We start from the raw sequence: 20,666 nt of genomic DNA on the forward strand, positions 1-20,666 counted from the left end.
TCAGCCACGGGGCTGGCCCCTAAGTTTCCAGGTTTTAACTGTTAAAACATCCTACTAAGGAAAATTCTTAAAAGTATATCCTATGTGATGCACATGTGCACTAGTTTCTGTAGAATTTATACCTAGCAGTCAAATGTCTGGGTCTTAGGGTAGGTAAATCTTCCATTTGTAATGCCAAACGGTTATTCAAAGTGCTTGTACTAATTTATCTTCCCAACAGTAGTGTATGACAGTTCTCATTGTTTCAGGTACTTAACACTTGAAATTGTCAGACTTTCAGACTTTTGCCAATCTGGTGAGCAAGTAATGGTATTTCATAGTGGTTCTAATTTGTATTTCTCTGATTACTAATGAGGTTAATTATTATTTCATGCATTTGTTAGCCATTAGGATTTTCTTTTGCAAAAAGTTTGGCAAAAGACTTTTGTCTGTTTCTTCATTGGGTCATCTTTTTTTGTTGATTTGTACAAGCTCCCTATACTGGATACTATTGCTTTGTAAGTTACGTATGTTTTAAATATCTTCTCTTGCTCTATAGTTTGTCTTTTCACCTCTTCATGATATCTTTTGATGAACAAAAGTTTTTAATGGTAATATAGTTACAGTTTTGCCTTTCACATTTAGATCTAAAATCCACCTGGGATTAATTTTTATATATACTGTGTCATAGGGATCAAATTTCATTTTTTATCCCTGTGGTTACTCAGTAGTCCTGGCGTTGTTTATTGAAAAGTCTAGCCTTTCCCCACTAATCTGCAGCAATACTTCTGTCATATATCAGTGCCCATTTATGCACGAGAATCTGTGTCCGAGCTGTCTCTTCTATTTTTCTACTTGTCTATCTCTCCTCAATTCTACTCTAAAATATTAAAGCTTTTATAATCCATCTTGATATCTGGTAGAGCAAGTTTTCCACCTTGTTCTTCAAGTATCATGGCTATTTTGCACTTTTATATAAACTTAGAATCAGCTTGTAAAGTTATACACACAGAAAACTGTTGAGATTTTATTGGGATGACATTGAATCCGTGAATTAATTTGGGAAGAACTAACCTTTCTACAATATTGTATCTTCTAATCCTTCAACATAGTATCTCTTTTGTTTAAGTTTTCTCATGTCTCTCAATAGGATTTTGTAATTTAATGTGTTAGAACTCTTTCAGACCTTTTGTTAGATATATTTCTAGGTATTTCATATTTTTGGTGCTATTACAATTGGCATTTTTCAAATTTCATTTTTTGTTGTTAATATAGATATAGATATAGATAGATAGATATACGATTGGGGGGCTGGCCCGGGGGCACAGTGGTTAGGTTCATTTGCTCCACTTCAGCAGCCCAGGGTTCGAGGGTTTGATCCTGGGCATCAACCCACACACCGCTCATCAATCCAGCTGTGGAGGCATCCCACATACAAAATAGAGGAAGATTGGCACAGATGTTAGTTCAGAGACAATCTTCCTCAAGTAAAAAGAGGAAGATTGGCAACAGATGTTAGGTCAGGGCCAGTCTTGCACACCAAAAAAAAAAACAAACACCAATTGGTTTATATATATTTATTTTAGCAAATTGCTAAATTATCTTATTCATTTTAATAATTTATCTGTAGATTCTTTTTTTTTTTAAGATTTTATTTTTTTCTTTTTCTCCCCAAAGCCCTTTGGTACATAGCTGTGTATTTTTAGTTGTGGGTCCTTCCATTTGTGGCATGTGGGATGCCACCTCAGCATGGCTTGATGAGTAGTGCTATGTCTGCGCCCAGGATTCGAACTGGTGAAACCCTGGGCCACCAAAGTGGAAAACAAGAACTTAACCACTCAGCCACGGGGCCAGCCCCGTATCTGTAGATTCTTTTGGATTTTCTATATGTAGTATACATTGGATCACCCGCAAGTAATGCAATATTCTTTTTTAAAAAAATCGTTATGTATTTTGTTTCCTTTTTGACTTACTATGCTTGCTAGAACGATATAATGTCAAATAGAGGAGGTGATAACCTGCCTCCTTGTCTTGTTTCTGATCTCAGAGAGCTTATAACATTTCACCATTAAATACGATGTTTACTGTAGATATTTTGTAATATTCATATCAGATTAAAGAAGTTCTCTTCTATTCCTAGTTGTCTAGGAATTTTTTTTTCTAAAGATTGGCACCTGAGCTAACAACTGTTGCCAATCTTTTTTTTTTTTTCCTCCTTTTTTTACTCCCCAGATCCCCCAAGTATATATTTGTATATTTTAGTTATGGGTCCTTCTAGTTGTGGCATGTGGGACGCCGCCTCATCGTGGCCTGATGAGCGGTGCCGTGTCCGCACCCAGGATCCGGACCGGCGAATCCCTGGGCCGCCAAAGCGGAGCGAGCGAACTTAACCACTCGGCCACGGGGCCGGCCCCATCTAGGAATTTTTATCATTAATGGAAATTGAATTTTATCAAGTGTATCTCCTGTATCTTTTGAGAGGATCATGTAATTTTTCTTGTTAAATTGTTAATGTAGTGAATTACGTAAATTGATTTTTCAATGTTAAACCAACCTTGAAATCCTAGATAAACCTAACTTAATCTTAATGTATTATCCTTTTTTTATTCCTTGATTGGTTTACTAATTTATTTTCCATTTTTGCATCTAAGTTCATGGGTGAGACTGGCCTGCATTCTTCTTTCTCTTGTTCTTGTTAGGTTTTACTAGCATTCATAAATGAGTTTGAGGTGTTTCCTCTTTTTCTATTCTCTGGAAGAGTTTGTATAAGGTTGGAAGAGTTTGTATAAGGTTATTTATTTTTGAATGCTTAATTGAATTTACTGAAGAAACTACCTGGGCTTGGAATTTTCTTTGTGAGAAGATATTTTACTATTGATATAATGTCGTTTGTGGTTACAGGATTTTTCATATTTTCTGTTTCTTCTTGGCTTAGTTTTAACACATTATGCTTTTCTAGGATAGTTCCCATTTCATCTAAAATCTCAAATTTATTTGCATAATGTTGTTCCTAATATTCTCTTATCTTTTTAATACCTATTGTATCTATAGAACTGTTCCCTTTTCACTTTTGAAATTGATTATATGTCCTCATTCTTTCTTTCTATTTTTATCACTCTTGTCAGAGGTTTGTCTATTTTATTAATCATTTCAAAGATCCAAGGTCTGTCTTTATTGAACTTTTTTATTATTTGTTTCCTATTTTATTAACTTGTGCTCTTTCTTTATTTTCTTTCCTTCCATTTATTTGGATTTATTTTGCTAGCTTTTTTTCTAGCTTCTTGACATAGATACATAACTCTTTCCTTTTTTTTGTCTTTAGCCTTTCTTCTTTTCTAACATAAACAATTAAGGTGATACATATTTTTTCCTCTAAAAATGGCTTCAGCTTAACCACACAAGTTTTATATGTATATTTTTCTTATTGTTAAATACAAAAACAAATATTTTCTAATTTCTATTAGGATTTCTTTCTTGACTCACGAGTTATTCATAAATGTGTCCCTTACTTTTCTAACATAATGGTGATATTTAGTAATGTTTTTGTTATTGATTTCCAGCTTAATTTTATTGTGGTCAGAGAAGATGCTATGTATGATTTCATTCCTACAAAATATGTTGAAACTTATTTTATGGATCAACATGTAGACAATGTTTGTAAATGTTCCAGGTGTACATTCTATTGTTGTTGCTGGGTACAGCTTTCTAAAGATGTCCATTGTGTCAAGTTTGCTAATCATGTTGTTCAAATCGTGTATATTCTTACTGACCTTTTTAGCTGCTTATTTTATCAATTATTAATAGAAATGTGTTGAAATCTTCACTATGGTTGTGTATCTGACTGTTTTGTCTTCTAACCTGTCGATGTTTGCTTTCTGTATTTTGAGGCTATATTATATGCATAGCAGTTCAAAATTGTTATATCTTCCTGGTAAATTGAAACTTTTATCATTGTGAAGTAACTTTCTTTGCCACTAATAATGATTTATGCCTTAAATTTATTTTGCCTAATATTAATATATCTATGCAAGTTTCCTTTTCATTAGTATTTACATATCCAGTATATTTCTTTGTGGTTTCAATATTTTATATCCTTATGTTTTAGATATTTCTCATAAACAGCAAGTAGATAAATTTATCCATTCTTACAATATTTGCATTTTTACTGGTTCATTTAGCCCATGTACATGTAATGTAATTTCTAATACATTTGGATTTCATTCTACCATTTTCTTTTGGGTTTTTTATTTGTTTCATCTGTTCTAGGTTTTTCTTTCTCTCATTTCTTGTATTCTTTTTGTTGATAGTAGTTTTTTTAGTTTTTTAATTTTTATCATTTAGTTTTTTAGTTTTATTATTATTTACATTTTTTTCCTATTATAGTTTGTTCCTGTACTATATTTTTGTCTCTGTACTATATTTTGAATATTTTTTTTCTGATTTCTATTTTACTAACTCTCTCCTCAGCTATATCCAATATACTCTTAAACTGATCCATTAAGTTTTTTAGGTAGGATCAAAATTTTCTTCTAAATTTACCTTCTAAAAGTTCTATTTGGTTCTTTTTCAAATATGATAGGTCACTTTTTATAGTTTTCTTCTTGTTATTGGTATTTTCAAACTCATTTTAAAATTTCTTTAAGCATATGAGCATATTTTTATGATATAGTCTAATAATTCCAATATTTGATATTTTTATATGCCTCTTTCTGTTGTTTGTTGTTTCTGCTTATTCTTGCTCATGGTATTGTTTCCTTGTATGCTTTGTTATTTTTTATTGAGAACTACTCATTGTCCTTAAAAAATTATTTGTGGGGGCCAGCCCAGTGGTGTAGTGGTTAAGTTCATGCACTCCACTTCGGCAGCCCAGGGTTCGCTGGTTCGGATCCCAGGCGCAGACCTATGCACTGCTTATTAAGCCATGATGGGGCAGGCATCCCATATATAAAGTGGAGGAAGATGGGCACAGACATTAGCTCAGGGCCGATCTTCCTCAAAAAAAAAAAATTATTTGTGGAAATGAAGATGACTTCCTTCAGAAAAGATTTGTGTTTGATTCTGACAGGCATCTGGGGACACAACCAATCCTGGAACCTCAAACTAAATTCATTATTTGAGCTTCTCTGAAACACCCAGATGATGCAAATCCAGGCTAAGATCTGTGAAAAGACTAGCCTATGGCCATAATATTTCAGAACTTTTTTCCTTTCCTTTTTTTTACCCTCTTCACTCAATACCAAGAGTCCTCCCTACAGTTCCCTGCAGGTGAGTCAAGAGCTGAGTTTACTGCCAGTTCACTCCTATCTTAATGATGAAGCCCAGTTAATATGGGAAAGATCTCCTTTTATTAGACTCCCCACCTCGGGTGGGTCCTTGGCCTTAACTTCTTGACTCGTCAATCCACAGGGCTGGCCAAACTGAAGCTCCAGCTTGCCTGGATGTGCAAATCTCAATCCCCTTCACCTGGGGCAGAATTACATTAGTGTTCTGATACTTATCTCCCTGGGTCTCCTTTTCACTTATATTTTGGCTTCGGTTTCTTTTCTTGCCAGCAATTAAATGTGTATTATAGATGTTTTAAAATTATCTTATCCAGCATTTTAAATTGTTTTCCATGGGAGAGCTGGAGCAAATAACCTAGCTTAATATTACCAGAAACATGTTTGGCATCACCATTCTTGAATGTTCTTCACCTATCCCATATCTAGAAGTTTTTACTACCTCACCTAGTCTCAGCCTCTCTCCATCTCGCTGTACTTCTCTCTTCCTCTATTCTCTCTCCTTCCAATGTCCTTCTCCTCCATCTTAAGCGCAAAATCAATAAATTCCTCAATTTGTTTCCTGCAAAGTAGTTTCCCCCTTCTCCAAGACTTGTTGACATCCACCTCCTTAGGATCTTATCTATCCCAAGGTGGCATTTCTCCAAAACAGTTTCCTTCCCAACAGGGGTAAGCACAGTGTGTTTAGGGGTCTCTAACTCCGACTGGAGAGAGAGAGAAACTATCAGAAGTGGGTATTGCTTGAGCTAAGAGTTCTGAAGAATAAGAGTCAGTGGAATCTCCCAAATCCCTCCAAGCTCAAATAATGACTATCCCATCTTTCCCCATTTCAAAGTCATCTCTATCACAAGTTTCAGCTGCTAGAAGAGGAAATTCGTTACAGATGTATGCAATTAATGTATTGAACTTCACTCTGGAATCAGAAACGTGAGATGAGAAGGAAATCAGCAGATCGAATATACGCCTCAAGTTTCTGGGTCAGTTTAATCTTCCTTAGACAAGTAGTCCCTTGCTGAGACTCTTGAGAGGACAGAAAAAAAAATTCGTAGTGACTACTAGTTCTGAGATTGAGCTAACCTCATGAAATTCTGGCTGTGTCTCCCAAACTTCCCCCAACTCAAAGGCACTTTTGAAGCAAACTATTGTTTACTGAGCCCTTGCAAAGAAAAGTAAGATTTAAACCCTATTCTCCAGAAACTTCCACATTAGTGGAACAGACACATGTATTAATAATTTCAGTACACTATGAATGCCATAATAGAAATGTATTCAACATGCTCTGGGCCATAGAGAGGAAGAAGTCACCAAATTCTTTGGGAAACTGGGATGACTCCTGAGGATACAAAGGGATATTTGAGCCATAGCTTAAAGGATGGATAAGGTGAGGGATGGGAATCCAGGGAGAGGGAGAGTGCAGCCTGTATTTTTAAAAAGCATGTCATTGTAAAAGTACATGGCATGTTCCAATAGAAGACCAATAGTTTGGCATGGCTGGAATCAGAGTTTAAGGAAGAAAGAAGGAGACAATGTCAGAGGTAAGAGGGGACCACCATGTTACCTTTTATTAAATGCTCTCATAGTACCCTACATGTTTTTCAATAAGACTGCTTTGAACTTGTTGTTCAATGTGTTTTTCTCAATATTTATCCTTAATACTGGGGAGTCAATAAATACTATCTAAAATTAATAAATTAAGAACAAATATAAGAATATCATTTTTAGTTGTAATAGTAACAAACAGACTAAAACAGTGTTAATATGGCTGTCTCAAGAAAGTGGGACTAGGTTCTAGGATGAAGGGGTTTGAGAGGAAACTTCCACTTAATTTTTCAAATATTCTTCTGTATTGTTCAAATATGTTTTCATGTGTATATATTATGTTTTTTAATTAAAATTTTTCTTGAGGTAAAAAAACTTAAAGTGCCCAGATCTTAGTAAATTTTTACACATGTAAACATCCATGTAACTACTATCCAGATCAAGATATAAAATATTTCTAGTGACCCAAAATGTTCCTGCATGCCCCTTCCCAGTCAATACTGTCCCAATAAGATAACCACTATTTTTGTCTACCACTATTGCGAAGCTTTGCCTGTTCTTGAGCCTCATATAAATGGAATCATACGGTATTATGGTGGCTGTGGAGGGTAGCACTGAGATTTTTCTTTAGGAGAACCTGCTGCAGGAAGCATAGTCGACTGAGAACCTCTAGCTGCCGCCCTGTAGATCTACTTCCTGAGGTCAGGCTTTCCTGGGCTGCTCCCAGCTAAAGGCTGAGCATGGTGGGGGGACCCATCTAGTAGACTGCTTAAGCTCAGGCTGGCTTGGCTGCGACTCTCCCTATTCCATCCTTCCCTCCTTCTCTACTTACACAGGGTTTAGACCTGCATTGTGATTTGAAGTCTTGCCATGCCTATTCCTGCTTCTTCGCCCTTTATTCTTCACAGGCTTTTCCCCTAATAAGTCTTTTGCACATCTGATTCCACTTTGGCACCAGCTTCTCACAGGATCCAAACTTAAATACATTCTTTTGTGTCTGGCTTCATTTGCTCAGCATTACGTCTGTGAGGGTCATCCGTGTTATGTGTAGCAGTAATTTGTTCTCTTTTATTGCATAAATATACCACAATATAAGTATCCATCCTAATGTCATAGGACATTTGAATAGTTTCAACTTGGGGCTCTTATGTTAACGTTTTTGTATATGCATGTCTTTCGGTGAATACGTGCGCTCATTTCTCTCGGGTGTATGCCCAGGAAGTGGAGTTGCTGGGTCATAGGCATATGTTTAGCTTTAGTAGATACTGTCAAACAGTTTTCCAAAGTGGTTGACCAGTATGCACTCCCAACAGCACTTATGAGAATTCCTGTTGCATATAATATTTTTACAAATTTAAAAGAAAAAACTAGATCAAATGATACAAAACAAATATCATTATGACTTCATGTTTAAATTACATTTTAAAAGCTGCTGCATAGGGAAAATGTTAACATTCTCCAAAATGTTAACAGTGGTTATATTAGAGGGAGGAGGGGAAATCCCAGAGTATGTTTACCTTCGACTTGAGAAATATTTGAAATGCTTTACAAGCATATATTTCTTTTACTTTTAATTACATTGTGTTAAAAAATATTAAATAGAACTAAAAGGAACTTTTAGAACTAAATTTTAGAACTAAAATAGAACTTTATGATGAAAAAACAGCATTGTCGTCCTGTACTCTTCTGCACCCCTCAGTCCCACAGCTCCCGGCTTGCACGCCTTTAATTACTTTCTGGTTCCAAAGATGTGTTGAAATCTCTTATCTGCCGCCTCATTCTCTTTATCCTTGGGGGTTTATATCTTTTCTATTACTTTACTGTCATTAGTGAGGTTTCAAGAAGGAGAGGAAATTAATATGATCAATCTGCCACTTTTAATCAGAAGTCCATGCATACAATCCAGGCTGATTTGGGACATTATCATGTAGGGAATGGGATGTATCAAAGAATAGCCAGCTGCTTGTTTTAAAGATATCATTCTGGTGACTGGGGAGGTGGGCAGGGTGAGGATGGACTGCGAAGAGGAGCAGTCAGAGGCTTGTGGGGAGAATGGTTCAAGAGCCAATATACAGTTAGGAAGACACAGAGGTAGGCTTCTCACTTAGCTGCAGCAGGATGGAGACAGCAACATAGAGAGCACAAAGATTTCGTGCCTCAGGGTTACAGCCCACCTCATGGGGCTGCTCACCCGGGTTCTGCTCCAGGATAGACTCAACCTGGAAGGAACACAGCAGACTGTAAAAGCTGGGAACAAGGAAATATACCAGAAATGGCAAATACTTGGCCACACTCCTTAATCCTGAGCCCAGGGCAGACGTAGTAATCCATCATGGCACTCTCTCCTGCGGAGCCTGGAGAGCCTCATACTCTCTCAACATAGTGACAGCGCTGCTAGTCAGTCAGTGCTGGCACTCAGAACGCTCCAACTGCCCTCCTGGGACTAACAGTTTTCCGCCCCCTCTCCGTCAGCCCAGGCTGTGTTACCTGGTCCTTCAACAGGGGCAGGGTCCCCTTCTCTAGGGCCTCAGCCACAAGCTGTTGTTCCTCAGACAGCTCTGGAGGCAGAAAAGAGGGTGGTTGGCAGAGAGGAGAGGCACATGGTGGGACAGGGCTTCAGTGTCTGATCAGATTCAGGACAAGCATCAGAAGGAGGTTCCAGAGAGCCCCTTGGGAGTGCTAGATTTATTCCAAATGGGCTCCTGCTATGGTTCCTGCTTCCCTCTTAACCTGCAGGAGGTCATAGACTGTGCCAAGGGTGAAGAGGAGGCAATCCCTCAATCCCTGGGGCCTGGGGAAGATGGCTAGTTTGTGAAATGTGAAGGCCTATCTCCCACAAAATGTAAAGGGCAAAGTATTCCCCCTTCCTCCCAAGATTTGATTCCCCACACACTCCTCTGCTCAGCATTTCCTCCAAACCAGCATACATCCAGACCCCTCCTCACCCCTCAAGGCATCCAGGACATCCAGAATGGCTTCTGAGCGCGCCTCTACCAAGATCCCAGCATCATTAAAAAGGCTGCTTATGAGAGGACCTGCTGGGTCCTCCATCTGTAGCTCACCAGAGATCAGGACCTCAGATACCTAGGGCCAGGAGATGGGGGAGATGAGCACCAGTCCCACTATAGCAGATTGTCTGCGGTGTGTCAACTGCCCTCCCCACCGGCTTCTCCCTCTCTCTGCCTCACTTCTTTTTTGGGCCTCTTACTCTTTGCTCTAGATCCTGCAGCTGCGCATCTTCGTTGAGGCACCTAGTGAGGCAGCTTAGCACATCTTTTCGCTCCTGCTCAGTCAGATCCTGGAGGTCTCTCACCATGTCCTGCACCTTCTCTTTCATGTTGCTGAAATCCTCCAAACTCAAGGACCTCCCTGTAGAGGCAGTAATTAAGAACCCAACCTACCCAGCCCAACAAGCTCCATTTCCAAGACTCCTGTAGACCCCATTCTTCGTCTATTCTTTCTTTTGGAGACCACCTCTCTGTATCTTCCCTTCTTCTGACCTTTTCGTGTTAAAATGAAGCATCCTTCCCAGGCACTCACCATCATTGCCTCCCGCTGGTGCCACTTCCAGCTCCCCAGCTCACCCCCAGTCTTATACCAACCCCAAGTTCTTTGGGCCACACTAGGAGTAGTGAGAATTTAGAGGAAGTTAGAACAGTGGTTCTCAACCTTGACTGTGCATGAGAATCACCTGGGGAGCGATTAAAAATCCTAAAGCCCAGGCCACACCCTCAGATAATTAAATCAGAATTTCTGGAGGTGGGACTCAGGCATTACCAGCTTTAAAGTTCCTCCAGGTGATGTCTATGTACAACCAGTGAGAACCACTGTGTTCAGAGGAGACGGATGCAACCTCCAGACTAAACTTGAAATCTGCTTTGGGCACTGCCCCACCATTCTCCCCCAACCCTCCCTCCCAACACACACATACTCAGCTACCCCATCTGAGCTGCAGTCCTGAGGCCAGACGGCTCAAGAGTGAGTAAGTACAGCCATCCTGAACACAGCTGGCTCCCGTCCTTACCTAAGCACCGTGAACCTCCATCTTTCTCTGCAAAGAGAGGAAGAATAATCTCAGAGTCTTCAGGTCACCTCCATTCCCCTATAGACATTCTCTTCCCAGTGGTGGAGGTTTTCATTCTGGGACTCCAAGCACTCACTGCCCATGCCAGGGAGCCTCCATCCTCATCACTGTGTGTAAATGACCCCTTCCCACATCCTGGGAGATGGGCAGCCACAGGATTATGCCTAGATGGTTGAAGAAGAAACAGAGACCCAGAGAGGGTGCAACGTGCCCTCAGTCACTCAGCAAATTGGGTCAAAGCAGGGACTGGAATCTATCTCCTGTCTCCTCTGTTATGGCACTTTAGAATGACAGAGGTTCACTCTTTTGAGCTAGCAAGACCTTGCTAGGACTGAACCTGCAACTTCTACAACTTCCAGGAGTTTCTTGAATTTTCTAGCACATCTAGACCTCTCTCTGCCTCTTCCCAAGCCCTCTTAGGCAGTGCAGTCCTTCTGAGATCCAAGGAAAAACTGCAATTCCAGAGGAGGCCACATTCAGAATCGCAGGGATCCTCTAGTCTAACCCATTCATTTTAAAGTCAGGATAACCATGGCTCAGGAGGCTATAGGGCTAGTGAGTGGCAGTCAGGACTAGACCCTGAGACCATTTGACTCCCAGACCAGCACTCCTTTCACAGCCAGAGCTATCATGTAAGAACTGGCCAGGTAATTCAATTGTGCTTCCTAGGCCAATAAGCCTTCAGTAGAGCCTGTGACTTCGGGATCCAGCATACTGACTCCCATGAAGCAAGTGAAAGTTGTGAGAGCCTGGAAACCTAGGCCAACATGCAATCCAACCTGCTTCTCCAACAGGCAGATTTTTCTCCTGCCCTTACCACGGTTCCCACCCCTGGGTGCATCCTAGTACATTCTCGGCCCGAATAACTTTATAATTCCAGGCCATTTGTTACACTCTTTTTAAAAATACTATCCTTGCCCATTCTGGAATGATGAACAGGAGGCCCAGAAGCTCACTCACCTTCTGGAAAGGACTCTGTTTTGCCCACGAAATAAATATCTAAACCAGCACACACAAAAAGAAGACCAGTTATCAGAAAGACCAGTTCTTTCTCTGTCAGTTCTTCTTTCTAGCCTTTCCCCAATTCTCACACCTCGCCCCCCACCAAAAAAGAAAATACTGGGAGACAGATGGTAGTTAATACCTCTAGAAAAGGATAAGCGTCATGGTGGGGCAAATCCTGGGTCTGCAGTGTCCCAGCAAGGAGCCTCAGTCCTTCCTCCCAGTCCTGATCCCTCCCTCTTCCTTGGAACTTCCTCCCACCTTCTAGCTCACCAGGACCCCTCCAGTCCAGTCACCCCCCACCCCACCGCCAGCCCCCACCAGGCCTTGCTTACCCATCCTTTCCATGTTGGGGAAAACGAGCTGCTTTATTCGATAGCCCAGGACCCGCTTGGGGGGGATGGTCACTGCCCTTTTTTGCTAGGAAAAAGGAGCTCATATTGATTGATCCCTAGGTGCTTTATGTAGTTATCTTGCCTGATCTCCCAAACAATCCTGGGAGGTAGACATCTTTATCCTCATTTTACAGATGAGAGAACTGAGGCTCAGAGAGGGTCAGTAGGTGAGCCAGTTTCACAGCTAAAAACAGTAACAGAGCTGGAATTTGAACCTGCATCTGACCCCAAAACTCATGTTGTTTCCACTGTTCATTCAACAAATGTTTATTGAGGATCTGTTTTGTTCCAGGCACTGTGGCTCCTGCCCTCCCACCTCCTAGAAAGGGAGGCAGACAATGAATGAGCAAAAAATCCTTGTGTAATTATGAACCATGGGAAGTGCTATGAAGCAAATGAAAACAGGGTGTCACTGGAGTGACACGGGAGGGACTTAGCAATGCCACACACACTTTCTCGGGGCAAGAAGAGAAGTCATAAGAAGACCAAGGAGCAGGCAGGACTGCTCAGGGAGTTCTGGAGGAAGAGCTGAAGAGCCTGGTGTCTAGGCAGGCATGCCCCGGACCTGCAGTGGGTGGGTCAAGGCTGGCTCTCCTGCAGCCCCTGCCTCCCAGTATCCTAACCTTGCGTTTGAATTTGAGACTGCCAAGATGCAGCCGGCTCCAAAATGTATATTGCCGTTCACTTTCCAGGGTGTTCTCCTCTGTTGTCTCCACAGTTTCTGTCACCAGATACAGGTTTTCTCTCCTTTTCTGGATTGATTTGAACATAGTGGGTAGTTTTCTCTTCAGCTTCCTGGAGGGAGTGAAGTGGGGATGAGAGTTCAAGATCTCGGGGGCCCCACCTCCCTGGTCACATTTCTCTCCATCAGCTAGTTCCTATTTGAGATTAAGTGCTTCTGAGGCTGGAAAACCAAGGAACATAGCACCCCCATCACAATTCACTTTACCCACCGGGGGCAGGGGAGTGCAAAGTGGGAGGAGAACTCCTTAGCATTTTTGGAAGATTACAGCGTGCCAGCATTGTGAGATACTTCACACATCATTTCATTTAACCCTCATCACAACCAACCCTATGACATAGGCAGAATTGCATCCATTTTTCATATGAGGAAATTGGGGCTTAGAGATAGGTTGTAAATGGTCCAAGGTCACACAGCTAATAAGTGTAGAGCTGAGATTCAAACCCTGGTCTGTGTGAGCCCAAAGCATGGGCCCTTCTCATGGCATTGAGATAGGCATCTGCCCAGCCCACAGTACCCTGTTCTCTGAGAAGGGGCTCCAGCTCCTCACACTGGTACCTGGGACCTGGCTGCACTGTCCACCCTTGGGTTCCAGACGGCATCTCTGATTCCATAAGGAAATACATTTTGTGACTAAAAACAGCCTGATGGAGCCTCTGCTATTTCCAATTAAAAGTCCCTCAAGGAAGACCTACATCCTTGCCTCTGCTGAGCTTCCTGTACCCATCCAGTACCCTCCCCACCAACTCTATATACACACACCACATAGCCTCACCCTAGAAACAACAGGCATTCTAGAAAAAAATGAGCTCCCTTTGAAAAACTCCAAAGGCCTTTCTCCAGCAATACTGTGGTGGGGAAGGGTACTTCCAGGGACCGGTAAAATTTCACTGTAAGCCTTTCAGCTTTTAATTAAAAAGGAAAAACAAAAGGCATCCACTCCAGTCAGGGAAGGCTAGCCCAGGAGAATGGTGGGGCCCCTTTCCCTGAGCTCTTCCATACTCACTGACAGTTCCAGCTAGGGAAGAAACACCAACACCAACAACAAAATGATTACTGAGGGGGAAGGTTGGTGATGTTCCTCTAAGTCCCTCGGAAGCACCATACCCTCAGCTATCACTTGATTGGTGCCACCCTGGTGGAGTGGGGTGGTGGCACTTTCTGTGCAGAAAGTGTTCTACAAGGGTGTTTTGATTTCATTGTGCTTCACTTCAGCTCTCTTACTGAGCATGTACTGTGTGCTGGGGATAGACACAGAGAGGTTAATGAAGTCAGTCCCTGTTCACAAGTTGTTCCTAGTCCAGTGAGGGAGAGGGACGTGGAAATCACTGGCTTACCACAAGGCAGAGTGAAACAAGCACAAAATACAGATTTGGGCAACTCAGTAGACAAGAACAGAGGAGAGTGACCTCTTGAAACCAGCAGGTTTTGGTCCAAGCCAGAGTAATCAGTCACTCTGGAGGGTAGCAGAGATGTGAGTGGATTGGGGGTGTCAGAAGGTTCCTGGAAGCTGATCCTGGAAGAATGAGAAGGCTTCCTGAAGGAGAAGAGGAAGGCATGCGGGAATAAAGGAGTGGGTTGGGGGAATGCTGGGAGTAGGGAGTGAGAAGCTGTGCCAGCTGGGGTGCCCACACCTCAGATGCCCTTGGTGCCCAAAATGGGCTTCTCCCTCTCTTCCTCCCCACTGCTGCCACCTACAGCTTCACCTGTTCTCAAGGGAATCCAGATATTTCTGGGGTATCCGAGTGTGCAATATCTTGATTTCCTGCTCCTGAGACCCCTGGAAGCTCCCTGAAATTGTTATTTCTTTGGGCAATTTCACACTCAGCTCTCCCTTTGAGTCTACCATGTCCACAGCTCGGAACTCAGCCTTTTGACCTGGAAAGAGAAGGGTAAAGGTCATACTGAGGATGACCCAAAAGATCTTTCTCCAGAAAATTCTCCCTGGAGCAGCCCTATCCTGGGCTCCCCTCCACGATCCTCTTCCCTTCTGAGGAAGTCCTGCAGCTGTGGCTCTCCAGGAAACGCTCTTCTCACTGGGAGTCATCATGAGGTCACACAATCCCAGGGTTGAGCCCACTCTGCCACCTTCTCACCAAATGACCTTGGATAAGTCACTTGCCCTCTGAGTCTGTTTCCTCATCTACAGAAGGAGAATATTAATAGTACCTACTTCCTGTGCTTGAGGAAATTAAATAATGCAGTTAGGCTCCTAACAAAGTGCCTGGCACATATACTAAATGCTCAGTAAATGTGAGCTAGCCCTACTTAACGATTTGAGAGGCTGAAATGAGACAAGGAAAAGTAAAGCTAAAGAATTAGGAGCGCTTGCCAATTGGGAAATAAAAATTAAGCAGAGTTCAGTCTGTGGTGTTTGTAAGAACCATGCAGGTGTAAAGTGAGGCAACCCTGGGAAGTTGCCTGTCCATGTGGACTCTGCCCGGGCTGATAAGGTGCTTTCATAAAGGCCTTGATTCTGAGTCAGCTGCTGCCCTGGAGTTAATGGAGGATGTGTAGAAATGCTGCCAAGCTGAGTGCCTTAAAAGTCTCAGACCTCTCAGGTGTGAACTTACTACAGAGGAGGGACAGCTCCTACTGCTAGGTTTTGGGGGCAGCGCTGGATTTCCAAAGAAAAATGCATTTCAGAACTGGTGGAACATGAGAGAACTGGAAATAGTGCCTGAAATCAGTCCTGTATGTGACACTAATGTCTCAGGTCCTGTTTGTTTCTTGAGCAATGTAAACTTTGCATATACTTTATCAGAGAGAGAACAAAAATCAAACCTTATGCACACAACACGTACAGTATGGAAAGGTGGGGGTGGGGAGTAACTTTAAGAGGAGAAACCTGACAAACACTACCTCTGCCAGGTGACCAAGGTCAACATCAACAGTGATAAGTCATGTCGACAGTATGTGCCCTTGATATGATGTGATGAGAATGGTACTTCACCACTGTGGCCCTCCTCCCCAAAACCATTACCTCAGTCTAACCATGAGAAAAAAAGCATCAAATTCCAGTAGAGAGGCACCGTACAATAAGCCTGACCAATACTCCTTAAAACTGTCAAGGTCATCAAAAACAAGGAAAGTCTGAGAAATTGTCACAGCCAAGAGGAGCCTAAGGAGATATGACAACTAAAGGTAATGTGGTATCCTGGAGGGTATCCTGGAACAGAAAAAGGACATTAGGTAAAAACTGACATAATTTCAAAGAAATATGGACTTTAGTTAATTAAAAAAAACAAAAAAAAACCCTATTCACACTTTAACCACACCATCAGCGCCATATAGTTAAAAACTAAATAATTCATTTGAAAAGGGAGCAGGCCAACTTGCTGAAAACCAATTCAAATTACCAATTCACTTCATTCTTAAGGATTTTTTTTTTAAAGATTGGCACCTGAGCTAGTATCTGTTGCCAGTCTCCCTTTTTTTTTCCTTGTCTTTCTCCCCAAAGTTGTATATTCTAGTTGTAGGTCCTTCCGGTTGTGCCATGTGGGGCGCTGCCTCAGTGTGGCCCAATGAGCGGTGCCATGTCCACACCCAGGATCCAAACTGGTGAAACCCTGGGCCACAGAAGCAGAGCACATGAACCCAACCATTCGGCCACGGGGCCGGCCCCTTAAGGATTTATTTTAAAGTTTGGTTTCACCTCTGCCTCTGAATTTTTTATGCAAACAGATAGACTTTCCCTTAAAGGAAGTTAGCTCACTTAGTCAAATTTTTTTCCATACTTACACTTTGCCCCTGACCCTGGGGAGTAATATGATCATGGCAAAACATCCTAATCCTGGTTTAAAGGTTTTTTCTGTTTTCAGTGAACTGGTTGGTTAACAAACTGATTTTTTGAGAACTAGCTTTTAGCAAATTGGCTCTCGGCAATTTGCTTTTTAGAGAATTGACTCAGAGTGTTTGAAAAAAATGCTAATCTGAAATTTTCCTAAAGCCCCTTGCTTAATTAAACTCCACTTGTGGAAAGGCCTGCCACCTCCCAGTAATCTGGGCACTTCTCTGGGTCACATAACAACAGCCCCTGGCACTTAGCAGGTGCTCTAAAACACTACAGTGGTATTGTTAGAATTCTTTTCTATCTCTTGGTGAGACCCAAATGGGCTATAGCAGAGACGTCTGAGCTGTAAAACTCCTCAGCATGAGGCACGAGACACTGAAATAAGTCTCCAAGTGAGTGTTGAACAACACTTACCCTGGGCTTTCTGAAACCCAAGAAACCACAGAAATAGCTGAGCTTGGAGGCAGGGGGATGGAATAGACACCTGCAAATCCCTTCAAGCCTTTAGGGAGTTCTGCTTGCCAGCAACTTCCCTTTCAGTCATGATCTCCAGGGAACTTGATGGGATAATAATAATAACCACCGCCAGCAGAGTGATTGCAGTGAACTTTGATTGAGTGTCCTTCTGTGCAGGCACTGTGATAAATGATTTACGTAACTGATCTCACTGGATTCTTGCAACAGTCTTCTCTAGTTGACAGACAAGGGAACAAACTTAGGGAGATAAAGCAACTTGTCCAGAGGTCACCCAGCTGGTAAATGGCAGAGTCAAGCTTAGAAACCCTGGCTCTAAAGCTTGCGTCCTTTCTTAACCACTAAGCAAACTGCCTCCATTTATTTATTCATTGAAATGATAAACATATAAACATGTATAAATGTATAAATAGTGAGAAGACCTCAGCTAATTTAAAAACGAATTATTTACAAAGGGAAAAAATGAAAAAAGAAGACTATTTAGGATGAGTTCCCAATAAAAATTAATTTCCTGGGGCCGGCACAGTGGTGGCATGGTTAAGTTCGCACACTTCACTTCAGCAGCCAGGGGTTCGCGGGTTCAGATCCCAGGCGCGAACATAGCACCGCTCTTCACGCCACGCTGTGGCAGCATCCCACATAAAATAGAGGAAGATTGGCATAGATTTTAGCTCGGTGACAATCTTCCTCACAAATAAATTTAAAAAAAATTAATTTCCACTTCCCCTGTTCCCTTCTCCCCATGCAGCACTTCTGTACATTTCTTAAATTGATGTGTGTGAATGTGTACATACAAATTCTGCAGTTTATTTGTTAACTGGTTGATTTTGTTGATGGCAATGGGAAGTTGAGAGTAGGCTGGAGTAGGAGTGGGTAAAATCTCCTGGCTGGCCATCTCACCCAGCTCATACTGACCTTGGAGCCCAGCATCCGGCTTATCAAACAGCCCTTCACCCTCCTCTCTCTCCAGTATGTCCTCCAGGGTGAGGTCTGTTGTGTAGTACCGGCATCCCAAGAAATTTCTCTTCTCCCTCACCAGACAGAAGCAGTGAAATCTGTCAGCATCAATGAGGCTTCTGACAGCAATCATATCCCCTCTAGAATCCATCTCTTGGACCACAACTCTTGTGATTTCCTCAAATTTGCTGGGCATTGTGCCTGGACAAACTGGGAAAAGGAAGCCAATTTCATTTTGGTGGAGGGGGATATTAGTTCAGGTTTTTAAATCTTCTACCTTTGGCAGCCTGGGGTCAAGGAAGAACCAAAGTTCCTAGGACAACCAGCACCTGAAATTACTTGCCTTCCCTGTTTCCAGAAGGTGCGGGGGTCACCACACACTAAGGAGGGGTGACCATCACAAATGCTGGACTCTTCTCTGCCCCTCATGGAACGCTTATGGAGGAAAGGTGGAGCAGTGATTGCCTCGAACAGAAAGCAAGACCTGTTTTCTGCATCTCCCACAGCAGAGTTGCCCCCTTGCTCAGAGGGGCCCGAGGGGTGGGAAGGCAGGCCTGCCATCCCCTAGCCAGACTCTCACCAGTATTGATGAACAGAGGATCCAGGAAGGGATGAAAGGCATAGCTGCCAGACCTCACATTACCAACCCCAACTGATTACTTCTTCCCTTGGCCTTGACTCCGGGGCCTCCCTCCCTTGCTGTACTCTGCAAAGCAGTTGGATGGGTGCCCCTACCAACCATTTCCCAACAAAATGGTGGTAAGTCAGCCTTAGAAGGAAACAAAAGAGAAAGGATGAAGTGCAAGAGTGGCTTGGAACTAGGAGCCCTGAACAGCCCCCCACCCCCAGGTCCTGTCTCCTCAGTTTTTGGTCACCTTCTGAAAGGTCCCTTACACTTGCTAAAATACAATGAATCCCAAAACCCCACCTGGGGCATCTCCCCCAACCCACTCTCTCTCTCACCCTCTCCTGGTCTACAATTGGCCCCTGTACCTCTTTATCTCCCCTGCCCTGTGGGACCCTCCATAGGCTTATCACCAGTCCAATCTGACACAGCTGTTCCTTCTCTGTCTCTCTTTGGCAACAGCTCTTTGTCCCCACATTGGACCCTTCAGACTCTCTTACGTCCAGATCCTTCTCACTCTCTCCCCTTTCATCAATCACTCTGCAACGGCTTCCTTTTGAGATCTCTTTGCCTTTCTTCAGGTTCCTTTGCTTCCCTCCTGGGGCCAGGCCTCCCCTCACAAGCTTCCTGGCCACCTCCCACTAAGTCCCTTCTGGCGGCCCAGGTACCTACTCACCCATGCTCCCTTCTCTGTCCCTGCCCCCATCACTGTGGCCAACTCTCAACTCACTCCCAACCTAGGAATTCTTCTGGGTATCTGAAAAGGCAGCGCCCAGGGCTCACAGTCCCATCTCAGGGGCCACCTACCTCCTCTCTGTCCTCAGCTGCTTACCAGAAATGGAGATTGTGAGAATCCCCTCTGTAAGATCTCTGCACCGTTCCTGGCCGCTGTGTCTCCGGAAGTGAGACTGAATAAGAGAATTGAAAGGAATTGGAAAGCTGGGTAGGGCTAGGTGCCCCACCTCTCGGGCCTTTAGATAAGCTACATTATGGCTGGGCTGGAGGCAGATAAGGCCCTTCTCTTGGACTAAGGGAGCAGGTGGGATATATATTTTTTTCACATGGGCTGGAGGCAGATAAGGCCAGAGGTAAGAAACTCTTCCCTCCTCTTGGACTAAGGGAACAGGTGGTATATACATATTAACCTGATATCCTTGTAGGTGAGTTTGGGCCAGAGAATGGTGCAGAAGGAGGCATACCAAGCCATGCAATCCAGTGAGTTTGGAATAGAGAAATAGAATACGGGTGGGTACCAACCAAGTGCCAGCAGGCAATGGCCATGGCTATGACAAGTGTATGAGAGTGAACTAGTCAGACCCAGTTACCCAAATGCCATGCCATGGTGGGCAACACTGAAGACTCAGAGGGCAACAGCAGCTAACACCTGTAGGGAACAGGATGGGCCAGTAAGAACACATAGCCCATTGGGAAAGATGCCACCACCTGTCCTTGTCACTCACCTTCACCTCCAGCGAGAAGCCTCTGGCCCCACCCCTCAGAGATGACCCCCTGTCTTCTGGCCCCTGCTTTCCTCAATTCAGAAAGAACACTTGAGATGATGACAGCAGTTCTAACAAATAGTAATAATATTAATATGGCTACCATGTGTTAAGTATTTACCACATGCCAGGCCTTGTGCTAATCCTCACAACAGCCCTAACCTCTTACACAACAGAGGAAGAAATTTGATGAGGCCGCAAGGCCAGTTAGTGGCAGAGCTGGGATTTGAACCCGATTCTTGTTGATGTGCCTCAGCCCCTCACCCTGACTGCATTCTTGCAGGTCCAAGGAAGCTGC

The 20,666-nt window shown here is 42.9% G+C and overlaps 1 protein-coding gene across 1 annotated transcript; it reads right to left on the reverse strand.

Annotated features, from left to right (window-relative positions):
• Window positions 1-8,717: 8,717 nt before the first annotated feature.
• Window positions 8,718-20,362, reverse strand: GSDMB (gasdermin B). Its single transcript, XM_046677471.1, has 12 exons — window positions 20,330-20,362; window positions 19,702-19,777; window positions 18,203-18,454; window positions 14,727-14,898; window positions 12,902-13,073; window positions 12,219-12,303; window positions 11,842-11,880; window positions 10,822-10,848; window positions 10,006-10,166; window positions 9,743-9,881; window positions 9,285-9,355; window positions 8,718-9,016 (listed from the first exon to the last, which is right to left on the reverse strand). The coding sequence occupies exons 3-12, from the start codon at window positions 18,438-18,440 to the stop codon at window positions 8,873-8,875; spliced, it is 1,248 nt and encodes a 415-aa protein (XP_046533427.1). The 5' UTR covers window positions 18,441-18,454; window positions 19,702-19,777; window positions 20,330-20,362; the 3' UTR covers window positions 8,718-8,872.
• Window positions 20,363-20,666: the final 304 nt, after the last annotated feature.

Source organism: Equus quagga, chromosome 11 (genome assembly GCF_021613505.1).
Source record: "Equus quagga isolate Etosha38 chromosome 11, UCLA_HA_Equagga_1.0, whole genome shotgun sequence".
NCBI classification, from domain to species: domain Eukaryota; kingdom Metazoa; phylum Chordata; class Mammalia; order Perissodactyla; family Equidae; genus Equus; species Equus quagga.

Coding starts and splice junctions, on each gene's coding strand:
- GSDMB (XM_046677471.1), bottom strand. CDS start 18,440: ATGCCCAGCAAATTTGAGGAAATCACAAGAGTTGTGGTCCAAGAGATG. Junction 14,899..18,202: donor GCCGGATGCTGGGCTCCAAG/GTCAGTATGAGC, acceptor TTCTCTTTCCAG/GTCAAAAGGCTGAGTTCCGA. Junction 13,074..14,726: donor CTGGATTCCCTTGAGAACAG/GTGAAGCTGTAG, acceptor CACTCCCTCCAG/GAAGCTGAAGAGAAAACTAC.